This window comes from Melanostigma gelatinosum (genome assembly GCF_949748355.1).
Source record: "Melanostigma gelatinosum genome assembly, chromosome: 20".
NCBI lineage: Eukaryota > Metazoa > Chordata > Actinopteri > Perciformes > Zoarcidae > Melanostigma > Melanostigma gelatinosum.
Genome location: NC_136653.1, coordinates 16,008,554 through 16,032,681, shown reverse-complemented (window position 1 = coordinate 16,032,681; position 24,128 = coordinate 16,008,554). Strand labels below are relative to the sequence as shown.

At 43.9% G+C, this 24,128-nt stretch overlaps 1 protein-coding gene across 1 annotated transcript; it reads left to right on the top strand.

The window, feature by feature from the left end:
• Window positions 1-1,442: 1,442 nt before the first annotated feature.
• Window positions 1,443-23,214, top strand: cacnb2a (calcium channel, voltage-dependent, beta 2a). The gene is made up of 13 exons (XM_079292193.1): window positions 1,443-1,579; window positions 9,912-10,031; window positions 12,208-12,330; window positions 12,425-12,561; window positions 12,666-12,742; window positions 13,042-13,178; window positions 14,861-14,941; window positions 15,046-15,104; window positions 15,745-15,854; window positions 17,089-17,240; window positions 18,704-18,799; window positions 19,207-19,389; window positions 20,695-23,214. Exons 1-13 carry the CDS (start codon window positions 1,547-1,549, stop codon window positions 21,445-21,447), a joined length of 2,061 nt encoding a protein of 686 aa, XP_079148319.1. The 5' UTR covers window positions 1,443-1,546; the 3' UTR covers window positions 21,448-23,214.
• The last annotated feature ends 914 nt before the right edge of the window (window positions 23,215-24,128 follow it).

Sequence of the window (24,128 nt, the reverse complement as noted above, 5' to 3'; positions counted from 1 at the left end):
CAAAATGTAAAAAGGTTGCAAAAAGATTGTATCGTGATAATATTGTATTGTTGCTTGTGGTTATTCCAACCCCTTATATACACAAACTTGTGCATCAGGACTTGAGATCATTGTTCTGGTGAAATGAGGATAACTATCCCACAGATCGTCACGTGCCGAGCGCACACAGAGGATGATAATCCTCAGAAAGGGGTTAACCCTGATCAAGCACAATATAATCCAGGATTTAGGATGGGCCGCCCGGAAAACATTTTCTCCCCACTGAAAAAATACAAATCTGGGCTTTGCGGGGATGTCGAATAAAGCTCAGAGCTTGTAGTTTTATAGTTGCGTGATCTTACAAGTTGGGCATGAAATGGAACTGGTTCTCGTCCGTGCTGCTCAGTCGCTCCACCGTGACCTCTGACGGAGCCGCATTCCTCTGTTGCTGCTCCTGTTTTATGACAGGAAAATGTAAATTGGTCATTGCGGTTGTTTTGTGAACTCGTGACTCAGATGTGACCGTTTCCAACTCATTTTTTTTGAGTCATGTTTTACAGCTTTAATAGTATATTTGAGTTGCTCAGCCTACGTGAGCTGTGACGTAACAGCAGCGTACAAAACGCACATCACAGCGTCACATTGGCTGATGGCAAAGAGATTCTTTTACGTGAATGTGTGGTTTTTTTTACAGTTTCTTAGAAGCACACCAGCTGATTAAACTGGAGCTCCGACTGGCAAGAGAAATCCGTCACTTCATTACCAAACCAACTTTTATACGGCTTTAATTTTATAGATGTACGGGTTGGTAGTATGTTGTGCGCTCCCTTTTGTCTCATGTAAGGTTAGTGGTGTACCATCGAATAAACAAACGGAAAGTTTGAATGACTTTGGTCCCCTTGATGATGAAAGCAAATATAGCATTTTCGGCGATGTAGTGAAGATAATTACTTCCTGACGTTTTGGTCTCAACAACATGTGTCGAGACTATACAGTGAGTTGAAATCCTTCAGCCCTCCTCCCCTCGGAGTGTCACCTCTTTAAGGGAACACATGTAAACTCCCCAGATCACACACTCGCACTCAGACATGAAAAGCTTTTGCAGCTGCTTTTGGTGCTTTCTGGAATTTTCAGGCCAGCCCTGTTGGCCAGAGATCTTACTTCCTAACTGGCTGTGTGTGTTCGTGTGTGTGTTCGTGTGTGTGTGTGTGTGGGAGGGGAGAGGGGCAGGGGGGGCTTGTTTTTGGGGCTGGAGGACGGTTGCGCCTCTCTGAAGGAGTGTTCTCCCAGCGTGGGAAAGACGCTGATCTTTTCTCTGCCTCTCAGGGACCAAAGTAGGCCGAAGAAGGTCTGAGAGGAACTAACTTCTTTCCTCCGGCTCCAACTTTCACTGCCCGGGCTACGGAGGCAAAGCCGTTCCCCTCTGGAGCGGGGACAAGGGGGGGGGGGGATTTGTAGAAGCGAACCAGTCGGGCTGGTAGGAGTTCCTGTGCTCCGAGAGGAGATGGGCAGCAGCTGAGATTTTCTCCCAGCCGGGCTGAACCGCAGAGAGTCGGGTAGAGCAGCAATGTATCACTCCGGCAGTGAGGACTCAGATCTGGTAAGTTTGAGTTAACATGCTTTCTGCTGCTCAAACAGTGTCCTTTTACACTGTTCTGAGCTTAACTGGGCTGTACCTCCTCACGCTTCTTTCCCCCTACCCTCTGAACAAAGAGGACGGGCTCGCTCTGCAGGAGAATGGAGGTTATTAGTGCAGGACTTAAAGGGGCGTAATTACACACTTCCTATTCTTCTCCCTTGTCGCTGCTTTGACTGAACATTGGTTAGAGAGTCGTGCTCACAATGCACACTGTGACTCTCACGGTGTGCTGTTTTTGAGATGAAGACGCTCATTTAAACATCTTGCCTGAATTTGGGAGCACCGCTGCGTGACCGTTGCTAGCCTAAATGGGAAGCTGAGACTGTGGTTAACAAGCAGAGCGAGGGAAAGAAAGTAAACAGCAGGGGTAAGCTCGGTTCTTCATGTACGGGGAACGGCTCAGAACTTGGCTTTGACCTCCACAAAAAGTTTTGTCTCAGCCACATGAGCCAAACAAAGATTCTCTGTCGTTTTGTTTTTGTATCTGAGTGTGTGTGTGTGTGTGTGTAAATGATATGGTGGTGAAATATTTTCCTGTTTTCGTCTGAAAACAGCAGTCGACACAGAAAAACCCTGTTGTAGACGAGAATTGTTCAATAATACAATAATAGATTTCTTGCACAGCCCTACCTCTACGATGTGACTGACTCGAAAGTAGAAACAAGAGTTATCAGGTATGTCGTGATCCGAACTCAAAGAACGCTTACCATGCGATTGGTTTCTAAGTTTACAGCTAGCAACGGTGCGCTCTTAGCTCATGTGATTGACAGCCAGTGAGTCCATCCCTCCGATGGGATGATGCACTTATCTAATGCACTGGCACATGGGATGCTGGGTAAACACTTTTTTCATAGGCCTGTCAGTGTCGCCTTGACGTCCATGCGGCCAATCCTTCTTTTGCTACGCCAGAGGGATCGTTACTCCTCTCTCTTCTATCTCGCTCCACATCTCTCCCTCGCTCTCACAGGCATTTATTTCTTTCACAGATGTACCGACAATCTGTTTCCCTTTCGCTCTCATGCTCACTTAGTTTTGAATTCCTCTGTGTTGAATATTAGTAACCAGTCCTTGTAGCAGTCACACATCTTTCACTCTTGGCTGTCAAGTCTGCTCTCGTTGTCTCTGTGTGACGAAGGGGACAACATTTGCGGGCCGACGATTTAATTGACTTTATGTTGCACTGAGGGAAGTGGCAGTGATGGACAGATGGTCGGGATGGTTGTTTCCAGCCAAGAATGAGTCATGCCGAGCCAGGAACTGCGAGCACACTCGCTCGGCTCATTGTCGGCCCTCTGCGGTCGGCTACGGTCCGTCAGCCAGAACTGAACATGACTTGGCACGAGCAGCGATCTTCATTCTTCAATCGTGATGCATATTGTGAGCTTTACTGTGCAATCTGACCACGCTGGCCCATTAGTTTCACTGCTGACGCCCCTCCGAATTTTGGCTGTTTGGATCATTTTAAACCGAGGAATATTTTTACTTTTACTCCATTGCAGAATTATGGCATGGCACCATTTAGATGTGTATGGCATGGACGTTTACTGATGCATCGCGTTTACTAGCACCATCTTAGTTGAGCATGTTTAACATGTTAATATTTGCTGACGTGAGTCCTAATTAATACTTCCATCACTGGAAAAAGGTGACTGGATGGAGACGTCTAACCCGATCCAATCTCAAAGATCAGTGTTAGGGCCGATCGAGGCATTTTCTTTAACTGATCTCTATCGGCTATATTGACCTATTGAGCCAATATTGGCAAAAAACGCCAATAAGAGTAATTAATGAATGTAATCTCCGTTAAAAAAAAAGATACAGAGACAACGAAAATAAAGAACGGAATACAGTTCCTTAAGGTAACTCGGGCAAAGGCTGCGCCACAGCAACAGACGCTTGTAAAACATCAAGGAACAGCTTGAACGCTGACATTTGTTTTTTAATGCAATGCAGAGCTGCTCAATTGTCAAGCATATACATTGGATTGATTTTAACTTGAATATACTTGTACACTGTGCAGCTTTATTATTTAAGAAAATAAAAGCATCGTCTAGAGACTGTTTTAGCAGATATGCAATATTAAATCGGGATTGTGGACCAAAAAACTTGATCTTGGACATCCTGACAAGAACAGCAGTGACTGCAAAATGCGTCAGTCACTATATAGTCACACATACCAAAGATTATTGTGTAGAAATATCAAACTATAGAGGCAAGAAGGCCATTTGTAATCTCGAGAGAGAGACGGGAGACGAGAGCAGCAGAGTAAGGGGTCAGTATGGGATTGAAAGAAACGTGGAAAAAGGTGAAAAGAAGTGCGAATGGGAGATATGGAGCAGAAAGGGAGTGTGCAGTGTGTTCCTGGGTGGAAGGAAAGAATCAGCAGTCTCCACTGAAAGCATTGATAGAAATAACTAAAGGAGTCTTGACAAGGACTTCTTGACCATGAGAGCACTTTATAGCTCACGTGCATGGCCGTTGTTTTCTGCATGACCACAGCTGTCCATTTTTACAGTGGACACATTTAGAGCGTAGCTCCTGTAGCGGCTAAAAATGAAAGTGGAAGCTTTCACATCCTAACGGCTTCATCCACGATCAGTGATTTTGTCAGCTGCAGGAGGCCGCAGTGACTGAACCACAGCCTCCTGTTTGGCTGTGGTAATAGCCACAGTGGGTTGTCATGGTCTAGTAGTGTGATGATCGCCGTGCCACCGCTGCGTGTAGAGGTCATTGGTGGTCTTACAGCAAGGAGCTCTGTCCAAATGAATCAATTTGAGCGGTAGAGCGATCACAGGACCGTTGCCCTTTCAATACCAACCAGCGCATGAAGACTCTTCGGTTCGGCTCTTCTGTCGCTGGTGCAGATTTGCAGCCAATTCTCCTGAGGAAGTATAATAATGGACAATTCTGCAGGACGCGAGTCAAGTCCAGTTCCAAATTTCAGAACCAACGCATGAAGTAGTGTGCTGCTCAGGAGTGGATGGGATTGTAACGCTGCAACGTTTATTGGAGCAGGTTGACCATTTAGCGATGCCGTGTTTCAGCATGAATTTAGCACATTAGCACAAATCAAAAAGAGTTCTGCTGACCACAAGCCAAAGTGGGCAAATAAATTAAAATAAATAAATAAAACAGAAAAGGCCATCCCAAGAGCCACACTGCTCGTATGGCAAAAAAAAACACTTCTCGTAAACTGTTTGATATCAACGCTTTGTTTGGCAAATGTGATGAGATTCGCAGCTTTTTTTCGGATCATGGTAGATAGGGGGAGTTAACAGGAAGAGCATCCTGTAATTGGACGATTTAAAAGTGTTATTTTAAAGGAGTCAACCGTGCAGAGTTGTCTTGTCAAGACACTTAAACCCCGCTACTACGAATGGAGCTGTGACTCTCAGTCTGCTGGGTGTAAGCGGTATCACACTGCTGTGAGATTATTATTAGTGGCCTGTGTGTGGGTGACACAGTGCTGTCAGTATCAGTGTGGCAGCGGGTCTAGAGGTCAGTCCTGTCTGGCAGCCGGAGGCTCATTCTGTCGCTCTGCGTCTTCCTCAGTGTTGCTATCCGAGTGCAGCCTTCACAGCTCCGCCGCCCTCCTCTTCGGGCTCCACGTTGGGAGCATCTGTGCCTCGCCCTGAGACCTCTCCGGGCTAGTGTCAACCCACCTTACTGAAACATACGTGACCATCGCACCATTTCTTAGCAACGCTGTCGGTTGGTGCGCTGTTTCCTGTCCTAAACTGCGGTCGAGGTGCTTAGAGAGATTTGATGTTAAGAGTGGACAAGATACATTTTGTTCTTGTCTGCTATTCCCATTATTTCTGTTCAAAACATAATCTACCTCAGGTAATTGCCTTCCTTGTTAGGCCAATTGGTCTTAATGAGCTAAAATCACATTATCTTCCCTCAGCCTTTCCTTTCATGTAACACATGTCATTTTTAAGTGCACATGTCTAGTTAGGAAGACCCTGAGCAGATGGAGGCGTGTCATTGATTGGTTATGATGAGCGCCACTGATTAGCATGTCATCCTTTGATCTACAGTTGGTGCTCCTCGGGGAGCGACTGCTTGCCGTGAACCAGCGAGTCCATTTCAACCGCTGGTCCCACGGGCCGATCCCTGACTCCTCTGACCTCACGCGACCTCATGACGGGTCAGACCGAGGAGCATCGTGCGTCAGCAGTGCAGCAGTGCAAACGAAAGGGACGTTTTGAATAATCCGTCTGCAGAGTTTAACTTCGGCTGCTCCTCTTGCGAGGATGGGAAGTTTTTAATTAACGGCGTAATTATTCTCATCTGTCCTGTGTGGCTTTGTGCCGCTCACATGTAATGAATCACCGCTGAGCTGACAGGCGAGGATTTAGAACAGATTTCACCCCCGAGTCCCCGATGATGAGAGTGAAGAAGTGAGGGTTTCAAAAAAGAAGATGTCTTTGTCTCACACACAAGGATACAGTACACATACGACACTCACTATTAGGGCTACATTAGGGCGCATTTGTGCTTGTAATGTTAATTCATTTCAATTGACTCAGCTGATGACTGATGGATGTAATCACTGATGCTGCTGATTATTTTCTCAGTTGGTTTGACATAAAATCGGGAAAAACGTGGATTCAAATTACTCATTTTGTCCGACCAACAGTTCAAAACTCAATGTTCAATTTACAAAAGGCATAAAAGATAAAGAAATCTTTTTAAAAAAAAAACACATTTAAGAAGCTGGTACCAGCTAATGTGTTAAAAACGTACTCAGACTATTCATTTATTCAGCTCTAGACATTCAATTAATCTGAAAAAAAATGTAGATGCAAATGTATTCAGGTGGAAACTCTGCAGTCAAATCCAAAATATGAGAAAGTGTATTATGCTCTGAAGGTTTGTGTGTTTAGTGTCTTATTGAGCACCATTCAGAAGTATAAAAGGGAACATCCAGTCCGTGTTCTAGATAAGTCTCCCACTGTTGTTACTGGCGGATATAAATGTTGAACGCAGGGGAAGGGGGTGTGCGTGAATTATTTTTCACTTCCAAAGAAGGACATGAAAGGAAATGTCTGAGAACCAGTGCATGAATCAATAATGAGAATAATTATCAGTTGCAGCTCTAATATGATCCATGATAAAAAAAAAGTGAGCCGATCTTCTGCAGGAAAACAAGCTATGCCACTTATTTGTTCCTATAAACGGCTCATATCTGGGTGAATGTAGTGCGCTCACAGCTAAAAAGAACAAAACAGCATGCATGCACACAGTCGACACATAAACTAACCATACAGCACGTGCCCATCCCATCGCTGCAGAGACGCAACGAGCAGATGGACTGACTGTGAGGGGTAAAAAAACAACAACGAGGGGAGTGACGGAGAAGGAGGGGTGGGTAAAGACAGAAGGTGGAGAGGCAGAATCCCTGAAGGAGTGTGCAGGACATGCACTGACAGGCTGAGACACAGAGAGTGAGGTAGATGGAGCTTGCAGCACCTGAGAGGCAGCAGCTTCATTAGCGTCGGGAGGAGAGTCGGTCGCAGGCGGCCGCGCCAGGACTCGTGTGGATAAACTGCTGTTATCCATCGCTTGTGGAGCAGCACAGGGAGGCTACAGCGGAGGAGGAGGAGGAGGAGGACGATGACATTGAGGCTGTAGCCAAATCTTGAGCGAGAGGCTGATAAGCGTCGCTTGCCACCTGACTCACACTGGGAGTCAGCCTCAGCACCTGCAGCGGCAGTCCGCGCGCTCAAGGAGACCGGGGAAGACGGGGAGAGAGAGCTGCTGAGATTATGCGCGGGGCAGAGAGCTCCTGTGGATTCCCCGTCTTCGGCAGCAGGAGCTGTGGCTCTACAGATAGCAGCAGAGCTAGCTGGAGCTGCAGCGAAACAAGGAGCCCCAACTCCACAGCAATTTATTCACCCAGAGATGATGGTAGCACTCGCACTAAAGGAGTAACGGCAACCGGCTGTGCATGTTGCCACAGTGTTGAATGTACCTGTAGCCGGCGCAGTGACGCCCGCTGCAGCGCTGGTGCAAAAGTAACCACAGCAGTGCAGTCAGGTGTAGTTGTAGCAGTAGCAGGGGGGGGCAGTGGCTCAGGACACTGAATGACCAGTGTGGCTGATGAAGGCCACCTGGATCCGCTTGCTGAAACGAGCCAAGGGAGATCGCGTCAAGAGCTCCGATGACTGTGTAAGCAGATTTTTGAGTGTCGTCTGTGTTTCGTGTGCATGCGTTAAGTCTGCGCGTCTCTGGGTCGTCCGTCAGTCCACAGTGTTTGGGGGTCAGTGTGGCTCGGTTACGTATCGCCTGGTGATGATGAGAAGCTGGATGTTGTCATCAGTTATGGCTGTCTGTTTCTGGGCAGAGCTCCATATCGCCTCCTTCTGACCCACTGGGACGACGGTCTCGATCACGCCCCGTCGTTCGCCGCGGCCTGATGGAATAATCATCACCCGCACTTTTCAAGGCCAAATGTAGCTCGTAAAAAAGAGAGGCTTCAAGCTGTAAGAAGGTGCAACGCGATGCCAATTTAGGACATTTATATCTTACCTGAATGGTCACACTCCAGCTTGAGCAGCATTTGGCACATAGTTTGGATGCTTGTTGGTGTTTTGAACGCCACGGGGAGATTAATATGGTCACGGATGTGATGACGGCAAAAGCAGCGCTTGGATTTTTAATGAGCTTGCGTTCAGATGAGTTATTTATATCGGGTACAAAGTCGGGAGGATGAGAGACACCGAGGCAATTGACAAGCAGCAGGTGCCATTGTAAGTTGGAGGACATGAATATGAATAACTTTGTATTATGTACGGTAACAGCGCTTGTAAAGTCGCTTTACAGCAGTCAGGTAATGTGAGTGGAGAGGACGTCCTCCTTTGTATGCATGTGATGGCTGGGCAATTCTCATCAGGCCCAGAGTGAGGGAGGCTATTTTTACCTCAGACAGCAGTGCGTAATGGTGCAGTGAGATGAATGAAAGACCTTGTGTGGGTGGCGTAGTAGCGTGCGAACAGGTAAAGCTGAAGCTCACACGGCCTTCACTGAGTTCAAAATCCCCTCTTTTAATTCATCTGATTGGTATTGAACTGAAACTGAACTGGACATTGTTCTGCAGTGTATTTGCAAATGTATTCATTCCAACATCCACAAATGAAATCATACAACTTTCACACAAGTTTTTTATCAGTATTTAAATTCAGTTAGCTGTAGTTATCAGTGGCCTACGATGCCTAAATGCAGAAGCAACATATTCATGCTCCTCAAAATGTTAAGCCCAGAATCTGACTTGTTGGTATTTATTTGTGTATATGTGTATACGTTTAGGCCGTAAGGAAAACAGCTAAAGACAGTCAAAGCAAGAGAGCCAAATTAAGCTAAGCTATCTGCGTATAAAGCTAAATTTACTTATTTACCCCGTTGTTTTCTGTTATTGAGATGTATCCATTTTGGTGAACTAAGATCTTGGTAATTTGCTTGTTTTCCCACATAAATGAAGTGGTAGCTTAATCTGGTCATAGAGGATCAAAGCAGCTGTACTCGTCATATAGGTTGGCAACAAATTCATGATTTTTCTTTTAAGCTTCAAGCTATTTTTTGAAATCACGTTTGAAAAGTTTTGAATACATTATAAAGCTTTCTAGAGGAAAGATTAAAGAACATTTTACATCCAATCAAACTGTTTCATTTACCTATCACCCAGAAAATGTAAAACCTTCTTCTTCTTATTTCTTTCTTTTAAACTTTGAAGTGATCTCTAGTTGTGTAGCATATTGTAAACACTATGGACTAGCGTGCAAGTATTACTTTAACAATTATTTATGATCAGTTTTCATGCCGTATGTAACACGATTTGTGATGCACGTGTGTGTGTGTGTGGTGGTGTGCACCAATGCACTGAAATCAGGAGTGTGTCTTAGTAATCGTGTGTGTTTTGCTGTGTTTGAGTCTAAATATAGTAGTGCGAGTAGATCCGTTGCAACCACATTCACATAGAGTGATTGCAGTGATTGTGATTGATAGTAGAATTACATGCCCGCTCATTGTATTGAGCACAGCCTCTACAGCTTCCTTTGATGATCAGAGCTTAACACTTCGGTCTGTGTGGGCTTTGTTCGCACATTTGTAAGTTGCACATCAGATGCTCGACTCCAAAAGTTGAACATTTATTTTGAAGAGGAAGCTCAATGCAAAGCAAATGAAGTCCTCAAGATGCCGTGAAGCCCCCCCGCTTCTCTAACGCCTGTCATTTTTAAAGTGTGAATCCCAAATGTGTGTCGCTAAAGTGTTGATGTTTGTGTCTCTGCAGGGTTCGGCCGACTCCTACACCAGCCGTCCATCAGACTCCGATGTGTCCCTTGAGGAGGATAAGGAGGCAGTGCGCAGAGAGGCAGAGCGACAGGCTCAGGCACAGCTCGACAAGGCCAAGGTTCGTATCCGAAACCCGGCTGCACTAAGGTCACTCTGTCCACTTCCTGCGTACTGAAATGTGCTCTATGGGGGGCCGTAATTCAAGTTTTAGACCTTGAAAGTGAGAGCATTTGTGGAAAGTGATGACTTTTCCTTTTTTTTTTCCGTGCAGGGCTATTGACCGCTAGTAGCGCTGTGACTTTACTCTTGACAGTTGGTCACGGCAATGAGTAAAGAAGCAAAGCAATGTGTCAGAATATAAAAACAAAACTGCTTTGCTGAGGTTTTATGAGCCACAGCATAACCGGTTTAATAGACCTCAAGGATACACCCAATGTGTTTTGATGGGAACCACTAAATGTAAACAGACTTTTCATATTTGCAGGAGGCATGTAGTTGTGATGGCTCGGGTCAAGATAATGTGGTATGTCGATGAGGGTCCCCACAATTACAGAGTTGTGTTTGCGTAGACGAAAACTGGTTTATTTCTGTTTGAATGACTGATGTCTGGCATCACTCAAATGGTAATGTAAACGTTACACTAGCTGGTTTGTTATTGGAAGAATAAAATCTGCGTCTGCTTCCTTTCTGGTCTCATTTCTGAGCCCTACAGCTATCTCATTCTGGCTAGGTCATTTTGACTTTGAGCAAAGTTTTCTTATTTCTGACTTCCCCGCCTCATCCGACATTAAAACAATAATGTTCATCACATGTTGTTTTACTTATCATGGGGTGAGATTAGTGGGAAATGCTGAAGGACTGACCAGGTGACTATGAGAAGCAGCAGGAGCCGATTCAGCCGCCTGCTCTCTGCTCTGGGCCACAATTAGCAGCATATAAACGAACGCACACACACACACACACGGCAGAGCGGGCTTGCCTTTGCGCGACAGGAATCGCAATCAGGGCTGGCTTCCACACAATCACTCAAATCGCTGGCACTGTTCAGATAGGTGCCTTTTAATCTGTGGAATAATTCAGCTATCTTCTGTGCACAGTTTGGTCTCTTCCTGCTTCACAGCTCATTTGATAGCTTTACATATTAATTCAAGCAAGTGTCTGTATAATGGGTTTCTTGTCTTTCGCTGGGTGTGTAACGGCTAGCGTGCTCATTAGATGCACGTGCTGAGCTTTTGTCTGTCATTCCATTTTCCAGCAGACATGTTTCCTCCTGCGCTGTGTCTGAATTGTAGCTCAAAGCTGGCAAAGACGGATCATTCCAATGAATTGCTCTCACTTTGTCTCTGAAGCTTTCGATGCCGTGTAGAATCTGACTTGTCGAATTAGTGCACACACATTACAATTAATGTAGATAAGACATCATAGAAACTACTGAGTGACTGGTCGCTGCAATGGCCTTCATTTGTAATTACTTACTTAGCATACTTAGTCTCCTCTCCTAAAGCAAGCTTGGATAAGTGTGTAAATATCTCTCCACATAGATGAATGAAGGTTATGGCTCCGTCACACCATGTAATAGTGCATTGAAGAGGCACTCGGTACAGCCTAAGGCCGCCGCACGGATCTGAAGAGAATTCATTTCAAATCGATCCACAGCATTCAAGGTGAAACAATGTGGGAGGATTTATGGCATGAGATCTTGTGCGTGCTGCTAATGGAGGGGTATGTGGCATGTTGCATAGCAAAACAGCAAGGGCAGAGTCAGTCAGTGTAAGCACAGAGAGGACAGGGAGGTATTGTCCATTGAGATATTCATGGTGTGATGTGATATTGTGACAAGCGTCGTGTGGTGTTAATTGGCTGTGGTCCATGGCGCTCCCTTCCAGGACTTCCAGATTGGACTTCTCTTGAGCTGGTTATCTCCATCTTATCCTTATTCTCTTATCTCCACAAATGTGTCTACTCTCACTTCCAGTCCTTCCTTCCTTCTTCTTTCTTTTGCGCTGCATCGTCTGCTATCCTTTTGTCCATCTCCTTTCCTTTCAGCAGCCGAATCATTCAACGGGACAAACTAAGTCTGGATGAATCAGACTACTTGTATCCCTCACTTAGGGTTATTTTTAAACCTCGCACAACGATGAGAATCACAGCTCACCAACAGTGCACTGAAGCATTTTTAATGAATAGGTCTCTCTCTCTTGTGGATTAGGATATTAGGATACAATTACCATTTATATGTTCGACACAATCTGACATTTTCATTTATCTCGCTCCTTTTTTTTCCCTCCCGGCAGACCAAACCAGTTGCATTTGCTGTTCGCACAAATGTCAACTACAGTCCGTGTAACGATGACGATGTCCCCGTGCCGGGCCTGGCCGTGTCCTTTGAGGCGAAAGACTTCCTCCATGTCAAAGAGGTGAACTTTCCAATCAGAGATGGCGTTCAACACGGTGACGCTGACGGGAGTGAGGAGGATGCTCGAGATAACTGTCTCTACCTGTTCTGTGTAGAAATTCAACAACGACTGGTGGATAGGACGGCTGGTGAAGGAAGGCTGCGAAATCGGTTTCATCCCCAGTCCAGTGAAGCTTGAAAACACTCGTATCCTCCAGGAGCAGAGAGCCAAACAGGGCAAGTTCCACTCCAGGTACAAACCCCTCATCTGCACCAAACGTCTCCGTCTCGACTCGGAGGGAGTCTAAAATGTATGTTGACTTCTTAAGGATTGATTTCAACTTATTCTCTTTCCAGTAAATTGGGAGCAAACTCATCCTCTAGTTTAGGTGAAGTGGTTCCTAACTCACGGAAATCTACACCTCCTTTGTCTGGTGAGTAGCTTCACAGCCACACTTAAAAACTCCAACTTTATACTTAAAAGTCTTTTCAAACTATTTTCAACCATTGAATTCAAGTTGCAGGTAAGATGCGCTACTTAGATTTGTCATGTTTTGTATTTTTATCAGCAATAAAATTCATATTTTCCTGTTCTAATGGCCATAATTGTACTTTTACATGTTTCATTTGCTGTCAATGTGCAGTAGCACACATTCTGTGCTGCTGCTCCCGTTACCTGTCACCCCCCCGTGTTCATCTGTGTGATGGTGGTCTTATCTGTCTGTGTGCGTAGCCATTGACATAGACGCCACAGACTTAGACCCCGAGGACAATGAGCTTCCAGTCAACAACCTGCGCGCCACTAAAGCCAGTCCAAACACTGTCATGTCGCCTCTAGCAAAAGAGAAACGAATGCCCTTCTTTAAGAAGGTAAAGTCTGGACTACCCAAGCCTCTCTTCCTCTATCCGTCCGCACGTCTCTGACTAAATGCCCGCTTGGCCTCCCTCGGCGCCCGTCCTGTTTTGTCTACAGCACCGTCTTCGTCCCTCAGCGTGCACCCGTCCGTTAGCATGCATGCCTGTTCTGAACCTCTCTCTTTCTCCTCTTCCGTCTCACCATAGCTAAGCAGAAGCAGAAGTCGGTAAGTTGTGGCTCTCACCCTACTCACTGCTCCTGCAGTCCTCTGTTTTGTTTGTTTGCGTGTTTGTAAGTGAACTTGTGATTGGGTGAGTGAACATCTTTTTAATAAGCCATGACAAGATCTAAGTTTAAAGGAACAGTACAACATTTTGGAGAAATACACCCATCAGCTTTTTTGCGAAAAGTCAAATGAGGGAGATCAATACCACTCTCATGTCTTCTATTAAATATGAAGCTGGAGAAAGGAGACGGTTAGCTTAGCATAAAGAAACAGTGAACCAGCACCTTGAAAGCTCAATAGAAGACATGTCATATGTAGTTTGTTTATATCTTGTTTGAATAAGTGTATTCCCAAAAAGTGTTAGTCACCAGTATTGTGCATCAGTTCCCACAACGTCCCAAAGGAAGCACAATGACGACAGCAAATGTCAGGCAGAGAGAAAACGTTTAGATGTGGACAGAGAAAGAGGAGCGAACATGAAATCGACTCATCGTAAAGATAACACAGACTGCGAGAGCAGCTTGAACACCGGGACAGATACGGAGAGCAGCATCAGGTCCACTGCCTCTCTGTCAGACACACAATAATCAAGCAGTTTACAAACTATTACAATGAAGTTCTGTCAAAATAATACAAATGACCCTGAGTGTCTAAATGTGGCATTAAGAATATAATCTCCGTCAAAAAAATATTTCTTGTCACCTTTACAAATTCTATAAGCAATTAATCAGATTTGAATATTTTCCTTTAAGTCATTGTGAATCTTTTTTAATTGCTTTGACTGCACATTTCAAATAGGTCTACAACTAACGACAAATATCGATTAATCTGCAGAGTATTTATATTGATTCATCGATTACATCTATAAAATGTTAGAAGATTTCACCAAATTCTCCCACAGCCCAAGGTGACATATTTAAAATCCCCTCTTCACATTTTTAGACATTTCACGTTTCATATGTATTTTCCGGACAAAGAAATCCTGAATCTATTAATATGTAAAATATTGCTTGACAATATTAAATATTAAATATTAAAGCAAGTCTTTCTACCCGTTTTCTAATTTTTAACACGTTTTTCAGTCGTCGCTTCCGTTGATCTTCTCTGGCTTTTTTCTCACTGACCCACTAACCTTTATTGTCACGAAGCTTTACTTTTTATTCAACGACATCAGAACCATGAAATGAGAGGATTTATCTAAAAATGTGTAATCCGTCATGGAATATAGTTTTACTGTAAGCTGCTTTGAAGTATCGATAACGTGATGTAAACTGCCAAACCTGTTACATAAATCAAAGCTCGTGATTTGGCCGGCCGGGTCGTCCCATTTTATGGTTCACAATGTTCCAGTGCTTTTAAATCCAGTCTGGGTCATTGTTGTCCCAAATCCCTCAAGTGATTTGTGATGCCGAGCGTTTACTTTGTCTCCTTAAATGTTTGCAACTGTTTTTCTTCTTGTCCTCGCTTCAGGCGGAACACATTCCTCCGTACGATGTTGTGCCTTCTATGCGGCCCGTGGTTTTGGTTGGACCGTCACTGAAGGGCTACGAGGTGCGTCAAAACTCTTGACATTTCAATCACAAGTTTGTTGGGGAAATATCTGTCCCTTTTTGAACTGTCCTCTCGTAATATCTCCCTTCGTTTCCGGTCCACAGGTGACAGACATGATGCAAAAAGCACTGTTTGACTTTTTGAAACACAGATTCGAGGGAAGGTAAGGCTCCCTGTGACCTTTTTTTTTCTTCTTCAAAACACAAGCTCTCATCCGGCTTCCTTCCTCATTCCTCCTCTCTCTCGCTCTCTGGAGATGTGTGCTGCTGCTTTAAATAGGCCCTCTCCATGTCCTTAATAGGCCATAGCGGCCCTAGAGCAGAGCCGAGCAGGATTCTCTTCACTCAATGTTGAGTCTATCCGCCCATCTGAAGCAGAGAGGCGGTGAAGTTACACAAAACTCAGATCCACTCAGACCACCAGCAGCTGCAGTGACTGCTGTAAATCCCCTTTTGAGTCCTGTTCTTCAGACATAGTTTAAAGGGTAACAACCGCAACCAGTTAAATGGTCCCATTTCAAACCATATCAATATTTTTCATCTGACGTTTAAATTATAAACTTGTGCGGAATAATCAAATCAAACTCATCCATGTTCAAAGAACAGGAATCCCCCTTTTATCTACATCTTTGTTTTAACTCTCAGGCTCTGCTCTCTGTCTTTTGTCTTTTTTATAGCCGTTTGCTTCTCCTATATTTTTGTTCTTAATACGTAAAAAGATTACATGTTTGTCCTTCTGTCTCATGTCAAATAAAGTCCACAATGTCAGGTCAACCAACTATTTTTTCTTGTGCTTTGTTTCAGAATATCAATCACTCGCGTCACGGCGGACATCTCTCTGGCCAAGCGCTCAGTCCTGAACAATCCCAGCAAGCACGCCATCATCGAACGCTCCAACACACGCTCAAACTTGGGTACGTTTGTGCTACAAAATCACCGCAATGCCTTGGAACAATTTGGTGTTTTGGTTCACAATGTTTTCAAGGAGACCAAGCTTATGTGGAAAAGGAAGGAAATGATTTAAGGAACTCACGACAACGGTAATGATGGATCCAGACAGCCTCGGGAAGGCCTTGGCCATTTTTCTTTTGTTAGGAATGAAAGATAAGAAGTTCAGCAGCCGCTCTGATTTGGCCGAGGCTGATGTGGGTTCACGTGTGATTAGAATGAAACGGATTCCTGCGTCAAATCGTTTGCCATGTAAGCCAAGCTTCAGTCAGCGGCTGCAGCAGAGTAAGAAAGCCCCGGTAAGGTGTATGCTGGAAGCAAGAAGTGTATTATATTACATTTTTATATGAGTACACAGAGTCACCATACTACTTTAGTATACTGCTTTTACCACAGGCAACAGCTCCTCCATCTCTACTGCCTTTTCAGAGGCACAAAAATATTCTCTCCATATTTCACCCAACGCTTTTAAGTTTAAGCAAGTGCCACTTTGAGTCTATTCAGTCAGTTGCGTTTATCTTAACAAGAATATCATCTTAACGAGCCGTTTCGTGCTCTTCAGAGCCTGAAATCTTCCCTTTCCCCAAAAGAAATCTGCCAAAATTCAGAAGATTTGCACAGCTGTTTCTGATGCAGATGAACATTTTCAAAAAATGTTTTCGAATCAAAAGCGACATGAGCTTGATGAGAGTGGAATCTTCTCACCCCATTTTGCAATATTTTGTGAACAAAATGAGAATTTGTGACTCATCCGTAGTCTGAATGAGCTGTTGGGTTGGAATGTTTTCCGTCGTGACTGGAAGTCGTGAAGCTTGGCCGCGATTCCTCTCATTTTGGGAGTCGTGCCCTGCTGTGATATTTGTAGGATAGTGTTTGCACTCGCGTCGTCATCTGTTGGAGTGGAGGCTGTGTGGTGTAACAGTTGGTCTCTGTTGACAGAGAGAAACAAGCCAACCAGTGAGTGAAGATTTATTGATCGAGCACTTTTTAAAACAATTGTCACAAAGGACTTTATGATAAATACATGAAATATTAAACAGGCACAATACAAATAGAGATAAGAGCAACAAAACGGAAAAAGACTAAATATGAGCTCTGATTGATCCATAAAGGACAAACCTGGCTGTATCTGCTGTGCTTGTGAGGAAAGAAATAAAGTCGAACCTCTGCATTGACTCCCACTCTCCCGCTCTTCTTCAGCTGAAGTCCAGAGTGAGATTGAGAGGATTTTCGAACTGGCCCGGACGTTACAGCTGGTGGTTCTGGACGCCGACACCATCAACCACCCGTCACAGCTGGGGAAGACGTCCCTCGCCCCCATCATCGTCTACGTCAAGATCACCTCTCCCAAGGTGAGTAGGATTAACATGTTTGATCCGGTGACAGAGCTGCTCGATGCGAGTTAGAAGGAAAACTAGCTGTGGTTTTTAAATACAGCATGTTTACAGCAAATGCTTGGGAGGACTGATTCATCACTTTAACCTTCAGCATGAGTAAAAAAAAAAAGGCTCACGATCCAGTGAGCAATAAAAAAACAAACAGGCATTTGGGTAACAGAAAATGAGAAAAGGCAAAGCTAAAGAGGGATGAGGAGCAAGCTTTAAATCAAAGTGGCATCAGTGTGAATCACACTCGCAGTGGGAGAAATAAACTGCTCTCTACCACCTGTCCTCTCAATTACAATCTGCTGTCATATCATGTACAGCTAGCCTGAAAGTATTTATACAAGTTATGATATAACTGTATAAATAGTGGTGGAAAAAGTGCTCGCAGTAAAAGTACCAAATACAACAATGTAAAAATTCCTGATGACAAGTAAAAGCCCTACTTAATGTGAACTATCGGCAGTTGCGTTGCATTGTGGGTAATGTAGGCGCCAGGTTTTGAGAAGATGAACACTTGAGTCTGATGAACTTTAATCGAGTGCAAAGGGTCTCAAGATAAATCTGAGGGGTTGTGAGATGAATTATTGGGGTTGCAAAGAGTTTTGCTTCATGATTCTTTTTTTTTTCTTTTAACTTTTCTGTAATTTTCATGCCTCAGATCTGGTTACAGCTGTTATCTTTTTTGGTTGTCCGTCCGTCCGTTCAGTCTATTTTTCGTGAATGTGACGTCTCAAGAACGCAGGGAGGGAATTTCCCTAAATTTGAAACAAACGTCCACTTGGACTCAAGGATAAATTGATCAAAATTTGATTGTCAAAGGTCAAAACCTCACAAAACCCATTTTTGGCCAAAACTCAAGAATTGTGGATGCAAACTGCAATTTTTTGTATTTGGGCAAATGGCGAGTTAAATAAAAAAACATCTGAGAAGTTTATTGGAAATGTCTCTTTGGTGGATTTACCAACAACTCGTATGTTTTATTTTTACATGCGTTTCCTTTTTGTGTACATTCTTGTAATGGTGTCTGGTTTACTTCTCTCCGTCTTCGCACTGGAACTGAGCTCCCATGTTGCACCAAAACAATTACCAGTTATCTTATATCCAAGTATCTTGTATCTTGTACATCTGAAATGCCACTGGATTAATGTTCAACAATGCTTTGTTATTCATGAAACAATCACATGTATATCATCTGAAATGTAGACGGGTAAAAAGTACAATATTTCACTAAAGTAGAGTTCAAGCTCAAAATGATTTACTTAATACTTCCTTCACCGCCTGTAAGAGCTTTAACTTCAACAGAGGCTATCGTCTTTGTTTCTGCACAATATAAAATTAACTTTCCTTGACTTGAATATTGCCCACACGAAGCCTGAATTCAGTTTTATTTTACACAACCACCATGACCTTGTTGCTTCATTTGCCCTCAGGTGCTGCAGAGGCTCATCAAGTCCAGAGGCAAGTCCCAGGCCAAACACCTCAATGTCCAGATGGTGGCCGCTGACAAGCTGGCTCAGTGCCCTCCTGTGAGTCTCTATAGAGGACCCAAATTACACAAATGCTCAGTGACTGCAGTCTTTGAAACAACCTGGAGTTTTGTTCTTTAGAGACAGTTTTGGCTTAAGTTTTTTTTTTTTTTTAAAGCTTTCTAATTCGTGCCAGTTCTATTTCTGCTCTTCAGTAATCTGCTTAGTTATTATTTTAGAAAATGAAGCAAGCACCCCAGGCTTGAGAGAATGCAGGCTTAATTTAATCCAAACAGCAGTCCATATCTTTAGGGAATCACTGTTTCAGATTTTCTCAGAATGAATGCCTAATGCTATTTAGTGTTTAATTCAGTGGGTTCATTCAAACAGAGTCTTTTATTGTGAAATTCCGCCACAGCACAGACCATTTTCTTTAACCCTGTCTGAACCCTTCTCTCCTTCCCCAGGAGATGTTTGACATCATCCTGGATGAGAACCAGCTGGAGGATGCCTGTGAGCACATGGCTGATTACCTGGAGGCCTACTGGAAAAGCACCCACCCCACCAGCTGCAACCCCCCCAACCCACTGCTAACCAGGCTGCCCACAGCCATCCTGCCCTCCGGTCCAGCGGCGGTCACCGGCGTGCAGGTACGAGAGCTGAGGCCACGGAGAGGATGGGGTCTACCTGTAGCAAAGCTGGGCAGGTGAACTGGAAAGGACAGGAAGTGACAGAGGCAGTGCTAGAGGGCTAGAAAGGGAGAGACAAAAAAAAACTGCAGTAAATGATGATTAGGGTCCGTTCCAATACCCACATTTATGGTATTTGATGAGATGCTTTGTTGGTCTTAACATGGTATTATTTTGACTGGTAGGGAAGGAACTAATTTCCACAAATGATTGATAAAATTGTAATATTTAATATTATGTGTGCGACTGTATTAAGCAATGAACATCTTTTATATTTTCAGCTGTAACTTTAAAATATTTGGACGTGAATAATAATATTCAGACTGAATTCAACTTATACATTTTAACTTGTTGATTATTGTGTTGAGGTTAAAGACTCATCACTGCCAACAACTAGACAAGTGTGGTGCAGGAGATTGTGATGAAACCGCTACAAAGCATTCGGATAAAGTGTACAACAAGTACAATGTGTACAAATGTGTACAAGTACAAATGTATCGTGGGCTGGCAACATGGAGGAGGTAGACCAGAAGTGGGTCAACATCACGATTACTTGCAACCAATTAATTTATATTCCTTACTCGTAAATATGTCTTTTTTTTTAAAGTGTGTCATAACATAACTTTTCAGCTAATGCCACATATCTGATTAATGCCGTATAATACCTTAACCTCTACCCCTCTCTCCATCCACTGCCATCACAATGGGAAATGTAAGACTGAATATTGGGAAAGTCCTGATATTGATGAGGAGCAGGAGTGAGCTTGACATGTGATTGCGAGTGTGGTGAGTGTGGAGAGGCCGTCAGATAAATGTTATTTACACTTCAGGTGCCAGAAATCCATAAGGACTTCGTCTTGATCCTGCAAACCAAAAATACAAAACACCTTGAAGTTTTCTTTAAAAGATTTCCCCTCCCGGATTCATTAACCTTCAATGGATGGTTGATGAATATTCAAGGCAAGGCAAGTTTATTTGTATAGCACATTTCAACAACAAGGTAATTCAAAGTGCTTCACATAAAACCATTAAAAGCATCAAAACATAAGGCAAAAGAAAAGGAGATTTAAAAACAATTAAAGCAGTGTGTGCGTGTGCGTGCGTGTGTGTGTGTGTTTAAGAGTGTGAGCATAGATGCGATATGCACCAGAATCAGCAAGGGTGAAGTGAATATTAATCTGCAGCATGACTTGTGTTTGTGTGTGTTTGCAGTGCGTTTATTTGCTTTCTGTCACCCGACTGACTGACATGTGTTACTGACCTCAGGGTGGCATTGCAGAGCCGAAAGGAGACAAAGCGTTAGTGGAGAGAAAGGGCTCCAAAGAGGATCACCAGCACCATCATCACCATCACCACCACCACCGCCAGGACCAGGCCGATGCCGATGCAGAGGCTGAGGGGGAGGACAATGAGGAGGAGCGGCCTCTGAGGACTGAGGCCTCCAAGAGAGCCCAGCACATCCACCACCGTTCGTCTTCCACCAGGACTGAGCAACACAACCACCATCACCACCACCACAACAGTCGAGCGCGGGGCCTCTCCCGGCAGGAGATTTTGGACTCGGAGACCCCTGAGAGCCGAGAGAGCCGAGAGAGCAAGGACTCTGCTTATAATGAGCCACGCACTCAGCTCCACCAACAGGAAGAGGAGGAGGAGGAGGAGGATGAGGAGGAGGAGGAAGAGGAGGAGGAGGAGGAGGATGAGGATCTAGGGGAGGGGCACCCCCAGCAGCAACAGCGTTACGAGCCACTGCCCCACCGGGACCACAACCACCATCACCACCATCACCGCGGTGGGGCAGAGGAGGCCGGCCAGAGCACGGGACACCACCGCTCTAAGGAGCGCGAACAGGACCATAACGAACGGAACAAGCAGCGCTCGCACCAACACCGGCCGGCACGCGACCACCACCACCACTACTACGACCGGGACAGAGACAGGGACCGAGAGGGGGAGGTGGCTCCCAAAAAGAGGGGTGAGGCAGGGGAATGGGCCAGAGACTCCTACATCCACCAGTGACAGACCAAATCCCTCCTGAAGCTCATCTGGACTCTTAACCATTCTGTTCTCCCATCGTGCTGCTATACCCTGAAACCACAGCATCCTATTTATGTACACTTCCTTTGTAAATGCTGTTGCATCTTTTTCAATGGCAGGATTTTGATTACATAGATACAAATATAAATATATAAATATATGTATGTGTGTATCTATGCATAGACGTCGTTTATGTGTGGACATGCATGAATATTCTCAAATATGCATATTTTAAACCTGTTTGATAAAGCATGACACAAAAGCAGAATTCTTTTTTTTCTGTACTGAGCTGTGCTTTCTGTGATGAGCATTTTCATTTTTTATTGTTTTTATTAATTTTGCTTGCTACCACTTGAATAATTTGTTCCTTCAGACTACTGCTATGGTTGACTGTGTTGACGGTTGACTAACCAAGTGAGTTTGATGCTGTATTTTGCAGCGGTCTTTTGTTTAAAAGAGTAGTTTTGTCAATTTGGGAAATACGCTTGTTCGCTGTCCTGCTGAGAGCTACCAGTTTATTAGGTACACCTACAGTAGCTCATATAATGCAGTCTAAAACAACAGTCCTGCAAGAAAAATCCTATTAGCATGACGGGTATAATGTTTAAACTGAATTGTATGATCATTTTGGAGACTGCTGTTCAACTCTGTTGTTATACTGGAAGGTGTTTCTATTATTCTGTCCACCACATTGATATGAATGATGGTAGTCTAAATAAGAGGAACAAGACTGTTTTATTAGACTGCATTAGTTTTCGCTGCCTGAATAACTGCCAACTGAGTCCGGAGGAGAAGATCAATAACACTCAAATATAAAGCTTCAGCTAGCAGCCGGTTAGCTTAGCTAAGCTGGAAACAGAGAAACGGCTAGTCTGACTCTGTATGAAGGTTAAAAAAAACAATTTAAAGCTCACTAATTACAGAAAACTTCATTGAAAACAAAAAAGTTTGGGTTTTACAGCAGGGCTAACCTTCTCTAAGCTAACTGGCTGCCAACGCGAGCTGCAGGTTCACATTTCGAAAAGATACGAAAGTGGAATCAATCTTCTCATCTGACGCTCGGCCAGAAAGAAAATAAGCATATTCCCCAATGTGTCAGACGACTTGATTTTATGTTGAATGGCTTAGTTTCTTTTTTTAAATTCTGCGTCCATGATTTTAGACATGTGGTTGTAACATATTTAAGCCTCGCTCGAGGTGCACCTTAGTCTTGCTTTCCAAGACGAACGAGTTCTACGATAACTTCCCCTCTTACATGCAGTACTGTTCTTTGTATGGGTCCAGAAACATTTTGTAACATTGATCCACACTTTAATCTGCACTTTTACTGATTCACGTTGGTTTCAAGTGAAATTTGATATGACATTGCAACTTTACTGTACAACCAAAACTCCATCAAGGTTCATCTTTTATTAAGTCTGACCCCCTTTTTCGAATGAATGTTGTTTAATTCCCACTTTAACTGCAGAGTTTAAAGAATGTTCATCTTAGGATATCTTCTTTGGTATGCTCCTTACTAAAAAAAAAATCAAAAGATGCATTTGCAACTCAAACTATTCAAAACTGTTTACCATTTGTTCACTCCCCTGACTAACACAATCTATTCCAAGAGTCAATGACGTTGGATCAACTTTAAACTTTTCTTGTATTAGTTCATGAGGCTGAAAATCTGAATTAAGTCCCTCAGTTTACAAACCCACCCTGTCCCTTCACTTTCTTTGATTTTGCCTGACAATTGTAATTATAAAAGACTCCATTTCTATGCTACATTGGTAGCACTACAGGTTTTCTAACTGTGTACATGTGTATGTACATAATGCATAAATATAAGGAATAAAGTTGGCAACAAAGAACTGATGCCGAGGGAGAAGGATTTGATGTGTGCTTTGTCAGAAGACCCAGACAGGAGAGCGTCTATAAATAGTCATCTGAAACTCTGCTGAAAAATTGAGGTAGACTCATCGGGCCTTCCTCCGGAGTAGTCATGACAACACTGAGGGGATGCATCCAAAATAGCTTCTCCACACACGGACGCCTCCAAAATAGACAAGCGCTCCCAGAGGTGCAGCTGATTTGATCTCAGGATTTTAACGTCGTTTAGTGTAGCAGAGAAAAGAGTGGCCAGTCTAACCAGCAGTCTACACGCAGTTAAAATGCACTGGTGCAGGGCGGCGACGTGCAGCTGGCATTCCCCGACAGACGTGTGTGTGTGTGTGTGGACGGACATATACGAGTGTAACGGTACTGATTGAGCGGAGGTCATTGTGAAGGTCCTCAAAATGCTGCGTGATGGGAGAACAGGCCAGTTTGTGCGCTGTCGGCACAAAACTATAACTTCTGTGCAGATTCAAAGGACACCCATAATTCAATTTGCAATGGATAAATTAGTGACGAGTACCAACGTTTCATGAGTGTAATATTATTTGCAGTTGCTTTATACATAACGAATGAGAACAGAAAAAAAAAAATCTGATTTTCAAGTACATTTTATTTTGAAGAGATGATTTTCTTCTGGTGGATGAACTACAAACAGCGTAACGTCTCTCTTACAAGCAGCAGAAGTCTGAATTAGAGGTCCCGGCTAAATTGTTATTACCTCACATGACCTCTTTCGGCACACTACTTCCTGATCTCTGAGTTCCAGCGAATCCACTGCCACCAGC

Excerpts from the sequence above, each read along its gene's own strand:
- cacnb2a (XM_079292193.1), top strand. The coding sequence starts at position 1,547 with ATGTATCACTCCGGCAGTGAGGACTCAGATCTG. Across the intron at positions 12,331-12,424 it reads ACTTCCTCCATGTCAAAGAG|AAATTCAACAACGACTGGTG; the intron begins GTGAACTTTCCA and ends TGTTCTGTGTAG. Across the intron at positions 14,942-15,045 it reads CGTCACTGAAGGGCTACGAG|GTGACAGACATGATGCAAAA; the intron begins GTGCGTCAAAAC and ends TCCGGTCCACAG.